This window comes from Erythrolamprus reginae, chromosome 13 (genome assembly GCF_031021105.1).
Source record: "Erythrolamprus reginae isolate rEryReg1 chromosome 13, rEryReg1.hap1, whole genome shotgun sequence".
Classification (NCBI taxonomy): Eukaryota; Metazoa; Chordata; class Lepidosauria; order Squamata; family Dipsadidae; genus Erythrolamprus; species Erythrolamprus reginae.
The window spans coordinates 5,871,136-5,892,118 of NC_091962.1; the positions used below are offsets into that span (position 1 = coordinate 5,871,136).

General features: G+C 40.7%; 1 protein-coding gene across 2 annotated transcripts in view; it reads left to right on the forward strand.

The window, feature by feature from the left end:
- TOP6BL (TOP6B like initiator of meiotic double strand breaks) overlaps positions 1-20,983 on the forward strand; it is a 70,034-nt gene that overhangs the window by 46,735 nt on the left and 2,316 nt on the right. For both annotated transcript variants that reach the window (XM_070766041.1, XM_070766040.1), the window contains exons 10-15: positions 2,519-2,656; positions 7,715-7,836; positions 11,126-11,236; positions 12,756-12,854; positions 13,295-13,424; positions 16,539-16,810. In XM_070766041.1, the coding sequence (XP_070622142.1) occupies positions 2,519-2,656; positions 7,715-7,836; positions 11,126-11,236; positions 12,756-12,854; positions 13,295-13,424; positions 16,539-16,810 (872 nt within the window). The remainder of the gene's footprint in view (positions 1-2,518; positions 2,657-7,714; positions 7,837-11,125; positions 11,237-12,755; positions 12,855-13,294; positions 13,425-16,538; positions 16,811-20,983) is intronic.

Consider the following 20,983-nt stretch of genomic DNA (forward strand, 5'->3'; position numbering starts at 1 on the left):
CCTCTCTGAGCGGTTTGCACAGTCAGCACATGGCCCTCAACAATCTGGGTCCTCATTTTACCCACCTCAGAAGGAGAAAAGGCTGAGTCAACCTTGAGCCTGATGAGATTCAATCGGCCAAATTGCAGTCAGCAGAAGTAGCCTGCAGTACTGCACTCTAACCACTATGCCACCTCATCCATCATCTAATCCAGTGATTTTCAACCTTTTTTGAGCCGCGGCACATTTTTTACATTTACAAAACCATGGGGCACAGTTGGGGGGGGGGGGGAAACTTTGGACAAAAAAATTCTCTCTCTTCCTCCCTTTCGCTCTATTTCTCTCTCCCTCTTTCTCTCCCTTCCTCTTTTTCTCTCTCTTCCTTCTTTCCTCTTTTTTGCTCTCTTTCTCTCTCCCACCCTACCTCCCTCTATGTCTTTCTCTCTCCCATCTTCCCTCCCTCTCTCTCTCTCTCTTGCTTTCTTTCTTTCTTGCTCTCTCCATTGCTTTCTTTCTCTCTTGTTCTCTTTCTCTCTTTCTTTTTCTTTCTCTCTCTTGCTTTCTTGCTCTCTCTCTTGCTTTCTTTCTCTCTTGTTCTCTTTCTTTCTTTCTCTTCTTTTCTTTCTCTCTTGTTCTCTTTCTCTCTCTTGCTTTCTTTCTTTCTTGCTCTCTCTCTTGCTTTCTTTCTCTCTTGTTCTCTTTCTCTCTTTCTTTTTCTTTCTCTCTCTTGCTTTCTTGCTCTCTCTCTTGCTTTCTTTCTCTCTTGTTCTCTTTCTCTCTTGCTCTTTCTTTCTTTCTCTTCTTTTCTTTCTCTCTTGTTCTCTTTCTCTCTTGCTTTCTTTCTCTCTCTTGCTTTCTTGCTTTCTTGCTTTCTTTCTCTCTTGTTCTCTTTCTCTCTTGCTCTTTCTTTCTTTCTCTTGTTTTCTTTCTCACTTGTTCTCTTTCTTGCTTTCTTTCTCTCTCTTGCTTTCTTTCTTGCTCTCTCTCTTGCTTGCTTTCTCTCTTGTTTTCTTTCTCTCTTGCTCTTTCTTTCTTTCTCTTGTTTTCTTTCTCTCTCTGAGCTTCGCGGCACACCTGACCATGTCTCGCGGCACACTAGTGTGCCACGGCACACTGGTTGAAAAACACTGATCTAATCTACCTACCTACCTACCAATTTATCATCCATCTATCTATCTATCTATCTATCTATCTATCTATCTATCTTATCTATCTATCTATCTATCTATCTATCTATTTATCATCTACCTACCTACCTACCTACCTACCTATTTATCATCTATCTATCTATCTATCTATCTATCTATCTATCTATTTATCATCTATCTGTCTATCTATTTATCATCCATCTATCTATTTATCTTATCTATCTATTTATCATCTATCTATCTATTTATCATCCATCTATCTATCTATCTTATCTATCTATCTATCTATTTATCATCTATCTATCTATCTATCTATCTATCTATCTATCTACCTATCATCTATCTATGTATCATCTATCTATCTCTCTTATTTATCTATCATCTATCACCCATCTATCTGTTTATAATCTATCTATCTATCTATCTATCTATCTATCTATCTATCTTATCTATCATCTATCACCCATCTACCAGTTTATCATCTATCTATCTATCTATCTATCTATCTATCTATCTATCTATCTATCTATCTATCTATCATCTATCTATCTATCTATCCTATCTATCTATCTATCCTATCTATCATCTATCTATCTATCTATCTATCTATCTATCTATCTATCTATCCTATCTATCATCTATCTATCTATCTATCTATCTATCTATCTTATCTATCTATCTTATCTATCTATCTTATCTATCTATCTATCTATCTTATCTATCTATCTATCTATCTATCTTATCTATCTATCTATCTATCTTATTTATCTATCATCTATCTATCTATCTTATCTATCAATCATCTATCACCCATCTACCTGTTTATCATCTATCTATCTATCTATCTATCTATCTATCTATCTATCTATCTATCTATCTATCTATCTATCATCTATCTATCTATATATCTCTCTTATCTATCTATCACCCATCTACCTATCTACCTACTCATCTGTCTGTCTGTCTGTTTATCTATCTTTCTATCTTTCTATCTATCTATCTATCTATCTATCTTATCTATCTATCTTATCTATCTATCTCTATCTATTTATCTATCGTCTATCTATCTACAGAGGCAGAGCTCTCGCCTCTTGATCAAGAGGCTGTGAGTTAGATCCTAGGTAGGGGCAGATATTTCTCTCTCTGAGCGCACTGAGAATATATATCAGCTGAACAAAGGAAGGGCATCCAACCAGTAAAATACTCTGCTTGCTCCATTCAGTTGCCCAGGCTCCACCCCAACGGGAGGGATTATAGGGCTGTTTAAAGGTGATGATGATGGTCACCTGTTCCTTAGGTATTGTGACCGGATCTTCCTTCATTATTTGCCTGAAATAAGACGCAATGCAGCGTATCGATCACTCAACCAATCAATGTATTTTGTCTCTCAGATGCAGCGAGACCTGAAATCCAATTTACCCTCGAAACCAGCCACGGGCAGGACTCAGAGACTCAGGAACAGACACTGCTGCTCTTCCTTTTCCTTGGTTATGCCGATCCGTTTCAGGACCAGCCAAGTTTCACTTTCTGTACATATAAATATAGATATATACACGTACGCAGTGATGGGCTGCCAAAATTTTTACTGTGGGTGTGGCTTGACAGTCATGTGACTGGGTGGGAGTGGCTTCCTGGCCATGTGACCAGGTGGGAGTGGCTTGACAATCATGCGACTGGGGTGGCTTAAAGGTCATGTGAGTGGGTGGGAATCGCTTACCGACCAAGATAAGTTTTTTTGGGGGGAGACTCTTTTTCAGTTGATTAAGTCACATTATTTGAACAGCCATAAAAAGGACAAATGATAGACAGCATGATTTGTTGAGGAGCACAGTAACATTTTCAGGTTTTGTACTGAACCCACAAGGTTCAGTATGAGAACAGATTAGGCAAGTAGCTCAAATTTCTTTCATTTCTATAAAAGTCCAGTGCCAGATAATGATTAAAATTATTAAAGCGTTCATGGGTAAAATCATACTATTTAATTATTTCCTATTTTAAAAGTACAGTGATACCTCATCTTACAAACGCCTCATCATACAAACTTTTTGAGATACAAACCCGGGGTTTAAGATTTTTTTGCCTCTTCTTACAAACTATTTTCACCTTACAAACCCACTGCTGCTGCTGGGATGCCCCACCTCCGGACTTCCGTTGCCAGCAAAGCACCCGTTTTTGCACTGCTGGGGTTTCCCTGAGGCTCCCCTCCATAGGAAACCCCACCTCCGGACTTCCGTTGCCAGCAAAGCACCCGTTTTTGCACTGCTGGGGTTTCCCTGAGGCTCCCCTCCATAGGAAACACCACCTCCGGACTTCCATGTTTTTGCAATGCTGCAGGGGAATCCCAGCAGGGAAATCCCAGAAGCACAAAAACAGGTGCTTCGCTGGTAACAGAAGTCTGGAGGTGGGGTTTCCCAGCGAGGGGAGCCTCAGTGAAATCGCAGCATTGCAAAAACACAGAGGTCTGGAGGTGGGGCTTCGAGGACTTTGGTGTTTTTGCGATGCTGCGATTTCACTGATGCTCCCTTTGCTGGGAAACCCCAGCTCCGGACTTCCGTTGCCAGCCAAAGTGCCTGTTTTTGCGCTGCTGGGATTCCCCTGCAGCATCGCAAAAACAAAGAAGTCCAGAGGTGAGGTTTCCTATGGAGGGGAGTCTCCGGGGAATCCCAGCAGCGCAAAAACAGGCACTTCGGCTGGCAAAAGGGGTGAATTTTGGGCTTGCACGCATTAATCGCTTTTCCATTGATTCCTATGGGAAACATTGTTTCATCTTACAAACTTTTCACCTTAAGAACCTCGTCCTGGAACCAATTAAGTTTGTAAGACAAGATATCACTGTAATTCAGGATCATACTAAGGTACCAGAGCAGGAAGGACAATAAAAAACCTATTATGTATTCAATAAATAGTGCATAAACTTACTACCCCCACTGTGTCATCACACACACCCCCGTGGGGGCAGCAACCCATTACTGCACATACGTGTGCATATATGGTATGCCCATGTTACACCAACACTCCGCAGTCTGCATTGATTACCGATCAGTTTCCGGTCACAATTCAAAGTGTTGGTTATGACCTATAAAGCCCTTCATGGCATCGGACCAGAATACCTCTGGGACCGCCTTCTGCCGCACGAATCCCAGCGGCCGGTTAGGTCCCACAGAGTTGTCCTTCTCCGGGTCCCGTCGACTAAACAATGTCGGTTGGCGGGCCCCAGGGGAAGAGCCTTCTCTGTGGCGGCCCCGACCCTATGGAACCAGCTCCCCCCGGAGATTAGAACTGCCCCCATCCTCCTTGCCTTTTGTTAAACTCCTTAAAACCCACCTCTGCCGTCAGGCATGGGGGAATTGAGACATCTCTCCCGGGCCTATACAGTTTATGCATGGTATGTTTGTGTGTATGTTTTTTGCTTTTTAATAAGGGTTTTTCAGTGACTTTTAAATTATTAGATTTGTTGTATATTGTTTTATTGTTGTTGTGAGCCGCCCCGAGTCTACGGAGAGGGGCAGCATACAAATCTAATTAATAATAATAATAATAATAATAATAATATTTTATTATTTATTATTATTATTTATTATATTTGTATGCCGCCCCTCTCCACAGACTCGGGGCGGCTCACAACAGTGAGAAAAACAATATATACTGACAAATCTAATCATTAAAATCTAAGATAACACTTATACACTTAAAAAATCTAAAAGCAAGGAACCCCAATATAACAAACATACATACAGTCATATCATGCACTAGAACTACATTAGCAGGGGGAGATGTCTCAGTTTCCCCACGTTTGACGACATCATCATCATTATTATTATTATTATTATTATTATTATTATTATTATTATTATTAATTTACCCACATGCATATATATATGTTTTCGTAAATTTTCACGGGTATATGTATGTAGATTGTTCTGAGTTCGGGTTTTGCCCTGTGTAATGTTTTGCATGTCTATGCGACGTTTCGGCGAATCAGCAGTTTATGAGACTGGCAAGAGAACAGCTACAAAATAAATGTTTGGCCCCGCAGCTAGTCAAGAATATATGAAAGTCTGAGAAGCTGGGATCAGAAGACTCTGAAATAACTTCCATTTAACCTCCCATCTGTGCTTAGGATCACATTACCCTCCGCTAAAAATACAAATGCCGCACAGATGTGTTTTTAAGGACATTTATTCTTGAAGCTATTCTCGAAGCCTCTAAGAAGTCAATTGCCAGGGAATTATTTGGCTTTCTTCCCAGGGAACAGCTTCGTTTAAACAGCAAAGGAAGTGTAAGTGTGCACCTTAGAGCATTACGATATTGCTGGTTTTAACTACGGTTTGTTAAATAAGCCACAATGTCTGGCTCACAATACGGCTAAGCCATAAAATCACAGTTTCTGAAACACAGGCAGCCCGTGGTTTACGATCGCAGGTGAGCCCATAATTTCTGTTGCTAAGAGAGACGTCAAGTGAATTTTGCCCCGTTTTACAACCTTTCTTGCCACCGTTTCTTAAGTGGATCACACAAGTTGCTAAGTTAGTGGCATGGTTGTTGAGGGAATCTGGCTTTTTTCATTGACTTTGCTTGTCAAAGGTTGAAAAAAAGGGATCACGTGACCTCAGGACATGGCAACCATTATAAATATGAATCGGTTGCCAAGTGGCTAAATTTTGAACGTGGGACCATGGAGTTGCTGCAATGGTCATAAGTGTGAAAAATGGTCATAAGTCACATTTTTCAGTGCCATTGAAACTTCGGCCACTAAATGAACAGTTGTAAGTCAAGGTCATAGAATAGAGTAGAGTAGAATAGAACAGAACAGAACAGAGAATTAGGAATGAAAGAATAAAATGGAATAGAATAGAGTAGAATAGAACAGAACAGAGAATTAGGAATGAAAGAATAAAATGGAATAGAATAGAAACATAGAAACATAGAAGACTGACGGCAGAAAAAGACCTCATGGTCCATCTAGTCTGCCCTTATACTATTTCCTGTATTTTATCTTAGGATGGATATATGTTTATCCCAGGCATGTTTACATTCAGTTACTGTGGATTTACCAACCACGTCTGCTGGAAGTTTGTTCCAAGATCTACTACTCTTTCAGTAAAATAATATTTTCTCATGTTGCCTTTGATCTTTCCCCCAACTAACTTCAGATTGTGTCCCCTTGTTCTTCTGTTCACTTTCCTATGAAAAACACTTCCCTCCTGAACCTTATTTAACCCTTTAACATATTTAAATGTTTCGATCATGTCCCCCCTTTTCCTTCTGTCCTCCAGACTCTACAGATTGAGTTCATGAAGTCTTTCCTGATACGTTTTATACGTAAGACCTTCCACCATTCTTGTAGCCCGTCTTTGGACCCGTTCAATTTTGTCAATATCTTTTTGTAGGTGAGGTCTCCAGAACTGGACACAGTATTATTCCAAATGTGGTCTCACCAGCGCTCTATATAAGGGAATCACAATCTCCCTCTTCCTGCTTGTTATACCTCTAGCTATGCAGCCAAGCATCCTACTTGCTTTTCCTACCGCCCGACCACACTGCTCACCCATTTTGAGACTGTCAGAAATCACTACCCCTAAATCCTTCTCTTCTGAATAGAATAAAGAATGAAAAAAGAGAATAATAATAATAATTTATTAGATTTGTATGCCGCCCCTCTCCGAGAAGAGAATTAAGAATGAAAGAGTACAATGGAATAGAATAGAATTGATGAGAGAAGAGAAGAAGAGAATAAAAGAGAATTAAGAATGGAACAGAATAGCAGAGATGGAAGGGACCTTGGAGGTCTTCTAGTCCAACCTCCTGCTTAGGCAGGAAACCCTATATCATTTCAGACAAATGCTATCCAATCTGTTCTTTAAAACTTCCAGTGTTGGAACAGCCACAGTTTCTGGTGGCAAGCTGTTCCACTGATGAATTGTTCTCACTGTCAGGAAATTTCTCCTTGGTTCTAGCACAAGTGAATTAGTGGTACCACGAGTGAATTCGCAAAGGGATGGGGTAATCCAGCCAATAATTTGTAATTTTCTGGAATTCTGTTGCAAAATCCAGTCTGGGCTGGTCCCTGGGATCAAAGGTTTAGTCTCTCCATTTGCCCCCAGAAACCTGCTCACCCATTCATCTCTCTTACATGAAATTGTGCATTTCTGTGTACAGTGTTCCCTTGATTTTCGCGGGTTCGAACTTCGCGAAAAGTCTATACCACGGTTTTTCCAAAATATTAATTAAAAATACTTCGTGGTTTTTCCCTCTATACCATGGCTTTTCCTGCCTGATGATGTCATATGTCGTCGCCAAACTTTTGTCCGCCCTTAATAATTTTTTTAAAAATAAACTTTAATAAATAAACATGGTGCGTAATAATCGAAATGGTTGCTAAGGGAATGGGAAATTGCAATTTAGGGGTTTAAAGAGTTAAGGGAAGGCTTGTGATACTGTTCATAGCCAAAAATAGTGTATTTACTTCCGCGTCTCTACTTTGCGGAAATTCGACTTTCGCGGGCGGTCTCGGAACGCATCCCCTGCGAAAATTGAGGGAACACTGTATAGCATCCTTTGTCCCCTTCTCCCTTTGTGTGTTACAGGGAACCGGCGAGTGATTCTATCCCATCTCTCGCCAATCCTCTTCTGCAGTGAACAGGTGGTGAAAAGAGCAATCCAAGACCTGGTGAATGACGTCCTGCATCAACACTACAGAGTCTTCCAGGTGCGAAGCTCATGACATTAGGTCGGGATGGTTGAGGGCAAGGCTTGGAAGTAGAAAGGAGGAAGAATTTTATGTGTTTGTTTGTGTAGAAAATTGACATGGCTGCCCAACTCACTCATAATAACTCTGGAAAGCTCAGAATTGGAATAGAATAATAGAATAGAAAATAGAATAGAATAGAGTAAAGGAAGAGGAGAAAGTGAAGGAGGGAAGAAGGAAGGAAAACAGAATGGAATATAGAATATATAGAATAGAATGAGAATAGAATAGAACAGAACAGAATGGAGAATAGAATATAGGAATGGGTAGAATAGAATAGAATAAATAATAGAATAAAAATAGTATACAGTGATCCCCCGCTCGTTGCGAGGGTTCCGTTCCAGGACCCCCCGCAACGAGCGGGTTTTCGCGAAGTAGCGCTGCGGAAGTAAAAACACCATCTGCGCATGTGCAGATGGTGTTTTTACTCCCACAGCGCTAGCGAGGAGCCGAAGATTGGGGGCGGCGCGGCTGTTTGCCGCCGGCATGGAGGGCTTCCTAGCAGCCCCCCAAACCCGGGTTGGGGGTCCGGGGGGCGCTGGCTCTCGGCGCTTTTGAGCTGAGTCCGGGAGCGAATTCGCTTCCGGACTCAGCTCAAAAGCGCAGATAGCAAGCGCCAACAAACGGCTTGTCCACGCTGGTTCTCGGCGCTTTCGAGCTGAGTCCGGGAGCGAATTCGCTCCCGGACTCAGCTCGAAAGCGCCGAGAACCAGCGTGGACAAGCCGTTCCTTGGCGCTTGCTATCGGCGCTTTCGAGCTGAGTCCGGGAGCGAATTCGCTTCCGGACTCAGCTCAAAAGCGGCGAGAATGAACGGCGTGGGCGGGCGAAGGGCGGGCGGCAGCGAGGAGTTTGCGTGGGCGGTGGGGAAACTCCTCGCTGACGCCAGCAAGAGGGGGAAGACTCAGGGAAGCTGCCCAGCAGCTGATCTCCCGGTTGCCATCTACGCATGCGTGCCCATAGAAAAAACGGGCACGCATGCGTAGATGGTATTTTGACTTCCGGGTTGAAAAATAGCGAAGTACCCTGTTCGCAATGGTTGGGGACGCAATAAACGGGGGATCACTGTATATGAATGAATAGAATAGAATAGAAGTGAGGAGGGGCGGGGAGGGGAAAGAGAAGGAGGCAAGAAGGATTGAGCGTATAGAGAATATAGAGAGGAGAGAAGAGGAGAAGAGAAGAGAAGAGACAGAGCAATGATAATAAGAAAGGTGCTTGACAGTACATAGATGGAAAGGTTAACCATGGAACTAAAAGATAGAGGAAAAAACAGAATGTTATAAGATTTGGAATGCCTGGAACAACTGGCTAGAAAAAAGATGTGAAGTCCATACTTAAGAATCATTAAAAATTGTCACATCCCTACACGTTAAAGGTAAAAGGTATTATGTATGTACATAAATAGTTATAGAATATATAGAATAATGATCTATAAAAGTGAAAATTATGTAAATATGAGTGATACCGATATTGGAACGCTGTAAAGACGTGGTGTAAAGGTTGAAAAATGCTTAATTAAAAATATGTTTAAAAAAGAAGAAGAGCAGGGTCAGAAAGGTTGTAAATGGGGCTAAACTCACTTAACAAATGTTTGACTTAACAACATAAATTTGTGGCTCCGTTGCTGCAACACTCCGTGGCCTACATTGGCTGCCGATCAGTTTCCGGTCACAATTCAAAGTGTTGGTAATGACCTTTGAATGGCAGTGGACCAGAATACCTCCAGAACCGCCTTCTACTACACGAATCCCAGTGGCCGATAAGGTCCCACAGAGTTGGCCTTCTCCGGGTCCCGTCGACCAAACAATGTCGTTTGGCGGGCCCCAGGGCAAGAGCCTTCTCTGTGGCGGCCCCGGCCCTCTGGAATCAACTCCCCCCAGAGATTAGAACAGCCCCCACCCTCCTCGTCTTTCGCAAATTACTTAAGACCCACTTATATCGCCAGGCATGGGGGAACTAAGACATCCTCCCCCAGGCTTTTATATTTTATGTTTGGTATGTATGTGCTGTATGGTTTTAATTGCTGGGGTTTTATATATGTTTTTTAATATTGGATTTGTTTTACTGCTATATTGTTTTATTATTGTTGTGAGCCGCCCCGAGTCTTTGGAGAGGGGCGGCATACAAGTCCAATAAATTATTATTATTATTATTATTAATTCAAAGACTGCCTGTATTCATTCGAACCGTTCACTTCCTGCTTAAGTGCACTTGACAAACATGTAACCCTCCCTGCCAATTCCTATATTTTAATATTCGATTTGTGCACTGCCAAGAGTCCTTCTGTGAAAGAGACAGGCAATTTCCAAATCCAATGGGGGAAATGTAAATTTTTTGAAAATTTTCCAAATGTAAAATAATGCACTTGGGGAAAAGGAATCCTCAATCTGAGTATTGCATTGGCAGTTCTGTGTTAGCAAAAACTTCAGAAAAAAAGGATTTAGGGGTAGTGATTTCTGACAGCCTCAAAATGGGTGAGCTGTGTGGTCGGGCAGTAGGAAAAGCAAGTAGGATGCTTGGCTGCATAGTTAGAGGTATAACAAGCAGGAAGAGGGAGATTGTGATCCCCTTATATAGAGCGCTGGTGAGACCACATTTGGAGTACTGTGTTCAGTTCTGGAGACCTCACCTACAAAAAGATATTGACAAAATTGAACGGGTCCAAAGACGGGCTACAAGAATGGTGGAAGGTCTTAAGCATAAAACGTATCAGGAAAGACTTCACGGACTCCATCTGTATAGTCTGGAGGACAGAAGGGAAAGTGGGGGACATGATGGAAACATTTAAATATGTTAAAGGGTTAAATAAGGTCCAGGAGGGAAGTGTTTTTAATAGGAAAGTGAACACAAGAACAAGGGGACACAATCTGAAGTTAGTTGGGGGAAAGATCAAAAGCAACATGAGAAAATATTATTTTACTGAAAGAGTAATAGATCTTTGGAACAAACTTCCAGCAGATGTGGTAGATACGGTAAATCCACAGTAACTGAATTTAAACATGCCTGGGATAAACATAGATCCATCCTAAGATAAAACACAGGAAATAGTATAAGGGCAGACTAGATGGACCATGAGGTCTTTTTCTGCCGTCAGACTTCTATGTTTCTATGTTTCTAAAAAAAAAACACAATAAAATCTGTAGCACAATTATACCGTCCACTGTCAGGACAGAAGGAAGACATTCGGGGAGCTTGTTTTGAGGCTTCCATGGGCTGTGAGTACTAACCAGGATTCCTTGTTCTCCGCAGGAGCAGCAGAAGCTGGCTTGTTATTTACCCATCATGGCGTCTACCATTTCCAGAATAGTCTCCAGCAGCACCGACGGTGACTTCCGACGGAAGTGTCTCCATAGCTTGCAGGTACAGCCAAGATGGGTTTAAAACCCGGGCATTCTTTAAATTAACAACTGGGTTGGGAAAGATTGTGTAGGATCGGGAATGGACTGTGCCCGGCCACGAGTGAAGACATTAAATTAAACAACTACCAAACTACTAATGTAAGCGTGGCCTTAACTCTTACCAAACAGCAGATCCCCCTTCTCCACGTCTCTGAAATAGTCCAATATTTATTTATTTATGTATTTTATTTGTTTTGTCAAGTACGTACTGGTGGTATACAAAGATATAATAATATACATGATACTAGTAAGAGAGAAACATTAGGACAGGGGACGGAAGGCACGCTGGTGAACTTATGCACGCCCCTTACTGACCTCTTAGGATTCGGGCGAGGTCAACAGTGGATAGTCTAAGGGTAAAGTTTTGGGGGTTAGGTGAGGTAGTGAGTTCCATGCGTCAACTACTCGGTTACTAAAGTCGTATTTCCTGCAGTCAAGTTTGGAGCGGTTTACTTTGAGTTTGTATCTGTTGATCTGTTGTGTGCTCGCGTGTTGTTGTGGTTGAAGCTGAAGTAGTCGTTGACAGGAAGGACATTGTAGCAGATGATTTTATGGGCTATGCTTAGGTCGTGTTGGAGGCAACGTAATTGTAAGCTTTCCCAACCTAGGATTGTAAGTCTAGTTGCGTAGGATTGGAGGAGTGGAGGGCTCTTCTGGTAAAGTATCTCTGGATATTTTGTCAGGTGATTGGTATTAAAATACATCCTTTTTTTTTTTTTGACGAGGGGTACTAGGCGTTACGAAAATTATAGAATCGAATGTCAAAACTTTGGAAACACTGACATAAAGAATGAAAGCTAAGGCATTGTTTTAAAACAGGAGTGGGCATCTATTTTTTATTTTATTTTTTATTCATTCATTTGTCCAACACACGATACATATGGAAGAGAATAGACATGAAGTAATATATATATAAAGATAATATGTAAAAATAGAGGAGCACATATATGAAAGGAAGAAAATATATATGATATATGAGATAAAGGAAAGACAATTGGACAGGGGACGAAAGGCACACTAGTGCGCTTATGCACGCCCCTTACTGACCTCTTAGGAACCTGGAGAGGTCAATCGTGGATAGTCTAAGGGAGAAATGTTGGGGGTTAGGGGTTGACACTACCGAGTCCGGTAATGAGTTCCACGCTTCGACAACTCGATTGTTAAAGTCATATTTTTTACAGTCAAGTTTGGAGCGGTTAATATTTAGTTTGAATCTGTTGCGTGCTCTTGTGTTGTTGCGGTTGAAGCTGAAGTAGTCATTGACCGGTAGGACGTTGCCGCATATGACCTTGTGGGCAATACTTAAATCGTGTTTTAGGCACCGTAGTTCTAAGCTTTCTAGACCCAGGATTGTTAGTCTATTTTCGTAGGGTATTCTGTTTCGAGTGGAGGAGTGAAGGGCTCCTATTGTCCCTTTTATGACCTGTGGACTTCAACTCCCACAATTCACGCTCGGTCTCCGTCTGTCTGTCTCTGTCCAGGTGGCAGACACTCAAGAATTCCAGGAAACCATTAGAGAGACTTTGAACAAAGTAATTCTTAAGCAATGGAAGCCCAGTAACGCCTGCGAGATCAAAAAGGTAAACATTATCTTAAACACACTTCCTCCTGTTTTACTCACTGTTGTTCAGCACCACTCCAGTCCTAACTGTTAAGAGAATAAAAGTTCAGCCCAATGCTGCGAATGCTTACAGATAGCCTGGCTACACAGAAGCCTCAAAAATAGTCCTCAGTTTATGATCCCAGTTGGGACCAGACTTTCTGTTGTTAAGTGAGTCACTCCTCATTTTGCATCCTTTTTTTTGTTGCCATGGTTGTTAAGCCATTCATGACAGTTGTTAAGTGAATCATGTGGATCATTTTATATTTGTAAATAAAAACCTTTGTAAAAAAAATTTAAAAACCCCAAAATCTTTCCATGACAATTTTCCTTGGCCTGGAGAATCACCCGCATTCTATTTTTCCTTTAATATAACCTGTATATTGTTGGTATAAATTGTGCCTTTTGTTTTTCCTGCAGACACTGCCTAGAAAATGTAAGGCAAGGCCACTAACTTCTCAAAGTCCCTCATCCGATCGTCAGAAAACGTTATATTCCTGTTTTAGTTGTCCAGGATTGGAGCAAGGGGAAGGAACCAGCAAGAGAGAAGGTGTGTCTTTTTTCTACACAACTAAGAAAACACACTACTCCAGAATGATGCTATTCCTAACGTCAACAACTGTAATGTTCCACTTAACAACTGGGGCAAGACAGGATATAAGAGGAGGCAAAATTCACTTAGCAAATGTTTCACTTAGCAATATAATTGGAGTGGTAAGTCGAGCAATACCTGTATAATACCTAACCCCCAACATTTTACTCTTAGACTGCCCACGGTTGACCTCTCCAGATTCTTAAGAGGTCAGTAAGGGGCGTGCATAAGTGCACTAGAGTGCCTTCCAACCCCTGTCCTATTGTCTCTCCTATATCCCATATATTTTCTCTTCTATCCCGTTATCTTTCTTCTATTCTCTCATTGATTTATTTTTACCTATACTGTACTCTCTCTTCTATTCCTTCAGCCTGATGATGGTGAATGTGATTTCACCGAAACGTCGCATAGACATGCAAAATATTACACAGGGCAAAACCCGAACTCAGAACAATCTACATATATATATACAGTATATATATATTGTTTTCGTAGATTTTCACTGGTATATGTATGTAGATTGTTCTGAGTTCGGGTTTTGCCCCGTGTAATGTTTTGAGTGTCTATGCGACGTTTCGGTGAAATCACATTCACCATCATCAGGCTGAAGTTTTGAGCTTCGTGCTGTTGTAAATATGGCATGTTTGCAACTGTCATTTGTTCCTTATATATAGTTTTGGGGGTGGAGATTTGGTTTGAATGTAGCGAATAGATTGGGTGACTATGTTTTAGTGATTTCATTGGTTGGTGGAATCACAATTGCTTGAAGGATTGACATGGTGATGATTATGATATGTTTTTTTGTTTAAGGCTGGTTTCCAAATCTCTGGTAGGCGGGACGTGTCATCTCTTTTATTCATGCAGAGGGGGTGTTTTTCTATCTCTATTGCTTCCATAGTAATTCTTCTGTATAAATTTTCTGTTTTGGAAAGTAATTTAGTTTTTTTCAAAGTCAATTTCGTGCCCTGTTTTTTTAATGTGCTGGACAAGGGAGGAAGTCTTTTCTTCTTTTTTGACTGCATTCTTATGTTCTGCAATGCGTGCGCTCACTCTTCGATTGGTTTGTCCAATGTATGTGGCTGCACATGTTTTGCAAGGGATTTCATAGATTCCTTGGTGTTCTAATAGGATTTTATCTTTTGGGTTTTTTAGGATGTTTGATATTTTTTGGTTAGTGACAAATGAAGTTTTGATATTACGTTTGTGTAGGATTTTACTAATTTTGTCTGTGGTGCCCTTGATGTAAGGGAGGAGGGTGGTACCATTATCCTGTTCTTGGTCTTGATTTTTGGGGGGTGTCTCTTTTTTTATTAGGTTTGTAATTGTTTTCCTTTCGAATCCATTAGAAAGCACAGATCACCTCAGTAGCCAAAACTCTCATCACCAGAACCAAACGCCTAGCTGACCATGAGCACTTAAAAACTGAATTGAACAAACTCAAAGATGTATTAATTTCTAATGGATTCGAAAGGAAAACTATTACAAACCTAATCATATATATAGTTTACAATTTACAGAAAGAAAAGAGAGAAGCATTTCGCCCACTAGCTATCGGCTCACGGGGTAAATGTGAAATTCTCTACGGTAGTTAGAAAAAAAGACAAACCCTTCCCTTTATCCATTGTATCCTGTCCTCCTGTGAACCCTCCCAGCAGTCAAATGCATCCAAATGAAAAACAGCGGAAAAGTTAAGGCAGGAAGTAAAGTAACGCATTCTAAAACAAACAGAAACAAGAACAATTCAATTTCCCAGGCTCCGAATGACACTTGAAGCAGGCCCATCTCCTTCAGCAAGGGAGCCTCCAAAAGTAAAAAGAAAAAAGACTTTCCAGTAGGAAAGTCTTGTGTTTTTAAACAATAGGTTAGTCACAGCCACCTGACAGGTAGTCCTCGACTTACGACCACAACGGAGCCAACATTTCTGTGGCTAAGCAAGATGTCTGTTAAGTGAGTTTTGCCCCAGTTTAAACCCTTCATTGCCAGGGCTGAATCACTGCGATTGTTAAGTAGGAGGCTTGGCTGCATAGCTAGATGTACAGCAAGCAGGAAGAGGGAGATTGTGATCCCCTTATATAGAGTGCTGGTGAGACCCCATTTGGAATAATACTGTGTCCAGTTCTGGAGACCTCACCTACAAAAAGATATTGACAAAATTGAACGGGTCCAAACATGGGCTACAAAAATGGTGGAAGGTCTTAAGCATAAAACATATCAGGAAAGACTTCATGAACTCAATCTGTATAGTCTGGAGGACAGAAGGGAAAGGGGGGACATGATCGAAACATTTAAATATGTGAACGGGTTAAATAAGGTTCAGGAGGGAAGTGTTTTTCATAGGAAAGTGAACACAAGAACAAGGGGACACAATCTGAGGTTAGTTGGGGGAAAGATCAAAAGCAACATGAGAAAATATTATTTGACTGAAAGAGTAGTAGATCCTTGGAACAAACGTCCAGCAGACGTGGTTGGTAAATCCACAGTAACTGAATTTAAACATGCCTGGGATAAACATAGATCCATCCTAAGATAAAATACAAAAAATAGTATAAGGGCAGACTAGATGGACCATGAGGTCTTTTTCTGCTGTCAATCTTCTATGTTTCTATATGTGACTACTGTCAGGGTTCCAAATAACACCCCCAACGCTAGAAATCTCCGAGGCATGGATTTCCTCAAAGTTCCATTTTGTTAGAGATGTTATATTGGCACATCTGGGAAAATCTGAATCTGAAAGCTTTCGGGTTTTCCCCACCCAAAAGTGTGGGAAACCCACTTTTGACTCTACTTCCCCACTCACACAATCCCCCACCCTCCCAGTTTCTCGCAGCACTAAATGTGGCAGGCCTGAAGATCCAAGGCCCAAGATAGATGTTCATATTCAAGATATTTATATATGTGATGCTCTTTCTAGTTATCATGTATATAAACATTGTGATATCTTTGTATGCTACCAATACGTACTTGACAACACAAATGAATAAAATGAATAAAAATAAATGGGTTCCAGGCCTGACAACTGCATTCCAATGTGCAATTTTCACTTGTGTGTAACTTCAAGTGTGTTTCCTGCAGGATTTTGGTTTGATAGCTCAGAGTTTGACGAAGTAAGCACGTCAAAAAAGAGAAAATTAGCAAACAGGAGGATTCCCATGGAAGAGGATTCAGAAGACATTTCCAGTGAAGCAAAGAACGAAGAACCCAAAGGAAGCCTCGCAACAAGACCAGAAACCACTTCAACCTCTTCCTTTCCACCGTCTTCTAAGAGTGAAAGGGATATTTGCCCAGACAAAAGTCAAGGAAATAATAGCATCGCTGAAGCTACAAGGAGCAAAAATCTGCGTCAGGTTTGTAAAATATAAGTACAGTGGTCCCTCTGCTTACGGACTTAATTCGTTCCGTGACCAGGTTCTTAAGTAGAAAAGTTTGTAAGTAGAAGCCATTTTTCCCTTAGGAGTGAATGTAAAAGCAAATAATGCGGGCAAACCCATTAGGAAAGAAATAAAGCTTGGAATTTGGGTGGGAGGAGTAGGAGGGAGAAGAGGAGGAGGAGGACTGTCGTTGCCCAGAGTGAGGGAGTGTTTCTTTTCTCTGGGCACTGGCAGAGGTTTATTCCCTCTGGAGAAAGGAAAATGCTTTGTTCGCTCTGGAGTGCCAAAGCCTCCTTAAGCGCCACCGAAAGGCTCCTCTGGCAGTCCAGAAAAGCCTGAGATGGCTGGGATTAAAGGGGGAATGGCAGGAAACTGGCTGGGCCTTCGTGCCGCTCTCAAATTCCCTGGGAATTTTTTCCGGGCTTGGGTTCTTAAGTAGAAAATGGTTCTTAAGAAGAGGCAAAAAATCTTGAACACCTGGTTCTTATCTAGAAAAGTTCTTAAGTAGAGGCGTTCTTAAGTAGAGGTACCACTGTATATTTTATTATTTCATTATCAGCAAAAATATGTTATACATACATACATACATGCATGCATACATACATGCGCTCTCTACATGGGGCTACCTTTGAAAACTGTTCAGAAACTTCAGATCGTGCAGAATGCAGCTGCGAGAGCAATCATGGGCTTCCCTAAATATGCCCATGTTACACCAACACTCCGCAGTCTGCATTGGTTGCCGATCAGTTTCCGGTCACAATTCAAAGTGTTGGTTATGACCTATAAAGCCCTTCATGGCACCGGACCAGATTATCTCAGGGACCGCCTCCTGCTCCACGAATCCCAGCGACCGGTTAGGTTCCACAGAGTGGGCCTTCTCCGGGTCCCGTCAACTAAACAATGTCGGTTGGCGGGGCCCAGGGGAAGAGCCTTCTCTGTGGCGGCTCCGACCCTCTGGAACCAGCTTCCCCCTGAGATTAGAATAGCCTCCACCCTCCTTGCCTTTCGTAAGCTCCTCAAAACCCACCTCTGCCGTCAGGCATGGGGGAACTGAGATATTCTTTCCCCCAGGCTTCTACAATTTATGCATGGTATGTTTGTAAGTATGATTGGTTTTATAACAAGGGTTTTTAGCTGCTTTAGTATTGGATTTTTACATTCTGTTTTTGTCACTGTTGTTAGCCGCCCCGAGTCCACAGAGAGGGGCGGCATACAAATCCAATAAATAAATAAATAAATAAATAAATAAATAAATAAATAAATAAATAAATACATACATACATACATACATACATACATACATACATACATACATACATAATTGTCCTAAAAATGCGAGTTCCAGGTGTAGTTATAAATAAAGAGGCAGTAGCCATCACAATCTCCGAAACATTTAAAAATGTATTTAAAACTACTAGAAACCTTTTTATGAAGCTTTTGTCAGTCCCTACTGAGTTCGTCAGAGTGTAAAATCCCCATTGAAGGGGATGCTTGCTTTTATGTGATGCTTTTATAGTAAGTTTTAAATAAATTTTCAAACATGCCAGAGATCGTGATGGCTAACCACAATGGAAACCAGAAATTTCTATGGATAAGGAAGGTGGTTTCTAAATTAGTTGTGGCCAAATTTATTCATGTGAATCCAGCATCCCCCCAATTGGCTTTATTTATTGGAAGGGGGTTGAGCGTTCTTAGGTAGAGGGGATGGACTTAGAAGACCACTGAAGATCCCTTCCAACCCTACTGTCCTATGTTCTGTGTTCTAAGCCAGTTGGGAAGGTTACACTCGCAAGGCTGATGGACACTGCTGCCGTTTTAAATACATGCTGCTTGCCAAATGCCCAAATTTTGATCATGTGACATTGGGTCGTAAATGTGAGGACCGTTTAAAATCATTTTTTTCTCAGTGCCATTGTAACTTTGGTTGCTAAATGAATAGTTCTAATTGGAGGACTACCTAAATCATATGAATCCAGCGCCCGGTCAGATCCCACAAAGTCGACCTCCTCAGGGTCCCCTCAACCAGACAATGAAGAGCCTTCTCTGTGGAGGCCCCGGCCCTCTGGAATCAGCTCTCCCCAGAGATTCTCACAGCCCCCAACCTCAATGCCTTATGTAAAAGTTTAAAGACCTATTTATGCCACCAGGCTTGGGGCCATTAGACCTACAAGTTTTTTATTATGTTTTGTTGAATGGATGGTGATTAATGCTTTTAAATTATATTGAAGGGTTTTTTTAAAAGTCTTTTTAATCATATTAATTGGATTTTTTAGATGTATTGCTATGTTTTTTGATATGCTGTGAGCTGCCCCGAGTCCTCGGAGAGAGGCGGCATACAAATCCAATAAATAGATAGATAGATAGATAGATAGATAGATAGATAGATAGATAGATAGATAGATAGATAGATAATGATGATAGATAGATAGAAAGACAGATAGACAGATAGACAGATAGATAGATAGATAGATAAAATGCTAAAGCAGAAAAAAAAAATCAAGGCTAAAAGTTTAACAAGTTGTGCAAATGGAGGTAGTGGGTCTTTCACTAATCTGGTTAAGCATTAAGCCTCTTCCTGGTTTCTAAAACTAGACAAATGAGGAATTTAGCTCAGCCTTTGATGTTGCATTCAAGGCCAGAATGCCCACCAGGGATCCTCACTAAAAGAAATAAAAGTCATTTTATTCCAAACATCTGTGTGCCATCTTTCTATTCAACCCCAAAGCTTTATTTTAAATAAAGAAGCAAGGCACAACAGCAAAACCCCCAGCAGAATAATAAAACAATCGCAGCACGTTACAAAATGTTCTAGAATGCTGAGAAAATAATTTTGCCTCGTGCCAAAATCACATTGCTTTCATGAACAAGCCCTGGCATTCAAGGGCTATGTTTAATCACGCTAAGCTATGGTTTGTTCACCCGCAATGTCCTGAAAAAAAGTCAAATGGCTGAGTTTATCCAGCCAGCCAGCTGTAAATCATGGTTTAAAACCCACCATTGGTTGGCAAGACCATCGGAACATGGCTTGGGCATGTGCTTGTCCACCTCAGCCACTTTACAACAGGGTGGACTTCAACTCCCAGAATTCCCTTGCTGGCTGGGAACCCCAGGAATTGAACTCCACCCTTCTTAAAGGATGCTGTCTGGGGAAGTTTTTTTATTTTATTTTATTTTATTTTATTATTTTATTTTATTTTATTTTATATTTTATTTTATATTTTATTTTATTTTATATTTTATTTTATTTTATTATTTTATTTTATTTTATATTTTGTTTTGTTTTATTTTATTATTTTTTTAAAATTTTATTTTATTTTATTTAGAAACATAGAAACATAGAAGACTGACGGCAGAAAAAGACCTCCTGGTCCATCTAGTCTGCCCTTATATTATTTCCTGTATTTTATCTTAGGATGGATATATGTTTATCCCAGGCATGTTTAAATTCAGTGACTGTGGATTTACCAACCACGTCTGCTGGAAGTTTGTTCCAAGGATCTACTACTCTTTGTGAAATAATATTTCCTCACGTTGCTTTTGATCTTTCCCCCAACTAACTTCAGATTGTGTCCCCTTGTTCTTGTGTTCACTTTCCTATTAAAAACACTTCCCTCCTGGACCTTATTTAACCCTTTGCCATATTTAAATGTTTCGATCATGTCCCCCCTTTTCCTTCTGTCCTCCAGACTATACAGATTGAGTTCATGAAGTCTTTCCTGATACGTTTTATGCTTAAGACCTTCCACCATTCTTGTAGCCCGTCTTTGGACCCGTTCAATTTTGTCAATATCTTTTTGTAGGTGAGGTCTCCAGAACTGAACACTATTCCAAATGTGGTCTCACCAGTGCTCTATATAAGGGGATCATAATCTCCCTCTTCCTGCTTGTTATACCTCTAGCTATTTTATTTTATATTTTATTTTATTATTTTATTTTATTTTATTTTATTTTATTTTATTTTATTTTTTGTCCAAAACACAATGAAGGTTACAGAGATTATACTCATAGTAACATATACAGTATCTATGAAAGAATAGAGGAGAAGATATAGGAATAACATACATCACTGAAAGAATAGAAGAAGACATACAGGAATAGAAGAAAAGATATAGGAGATATCTCATATATTATTATATATTATTATGGAAT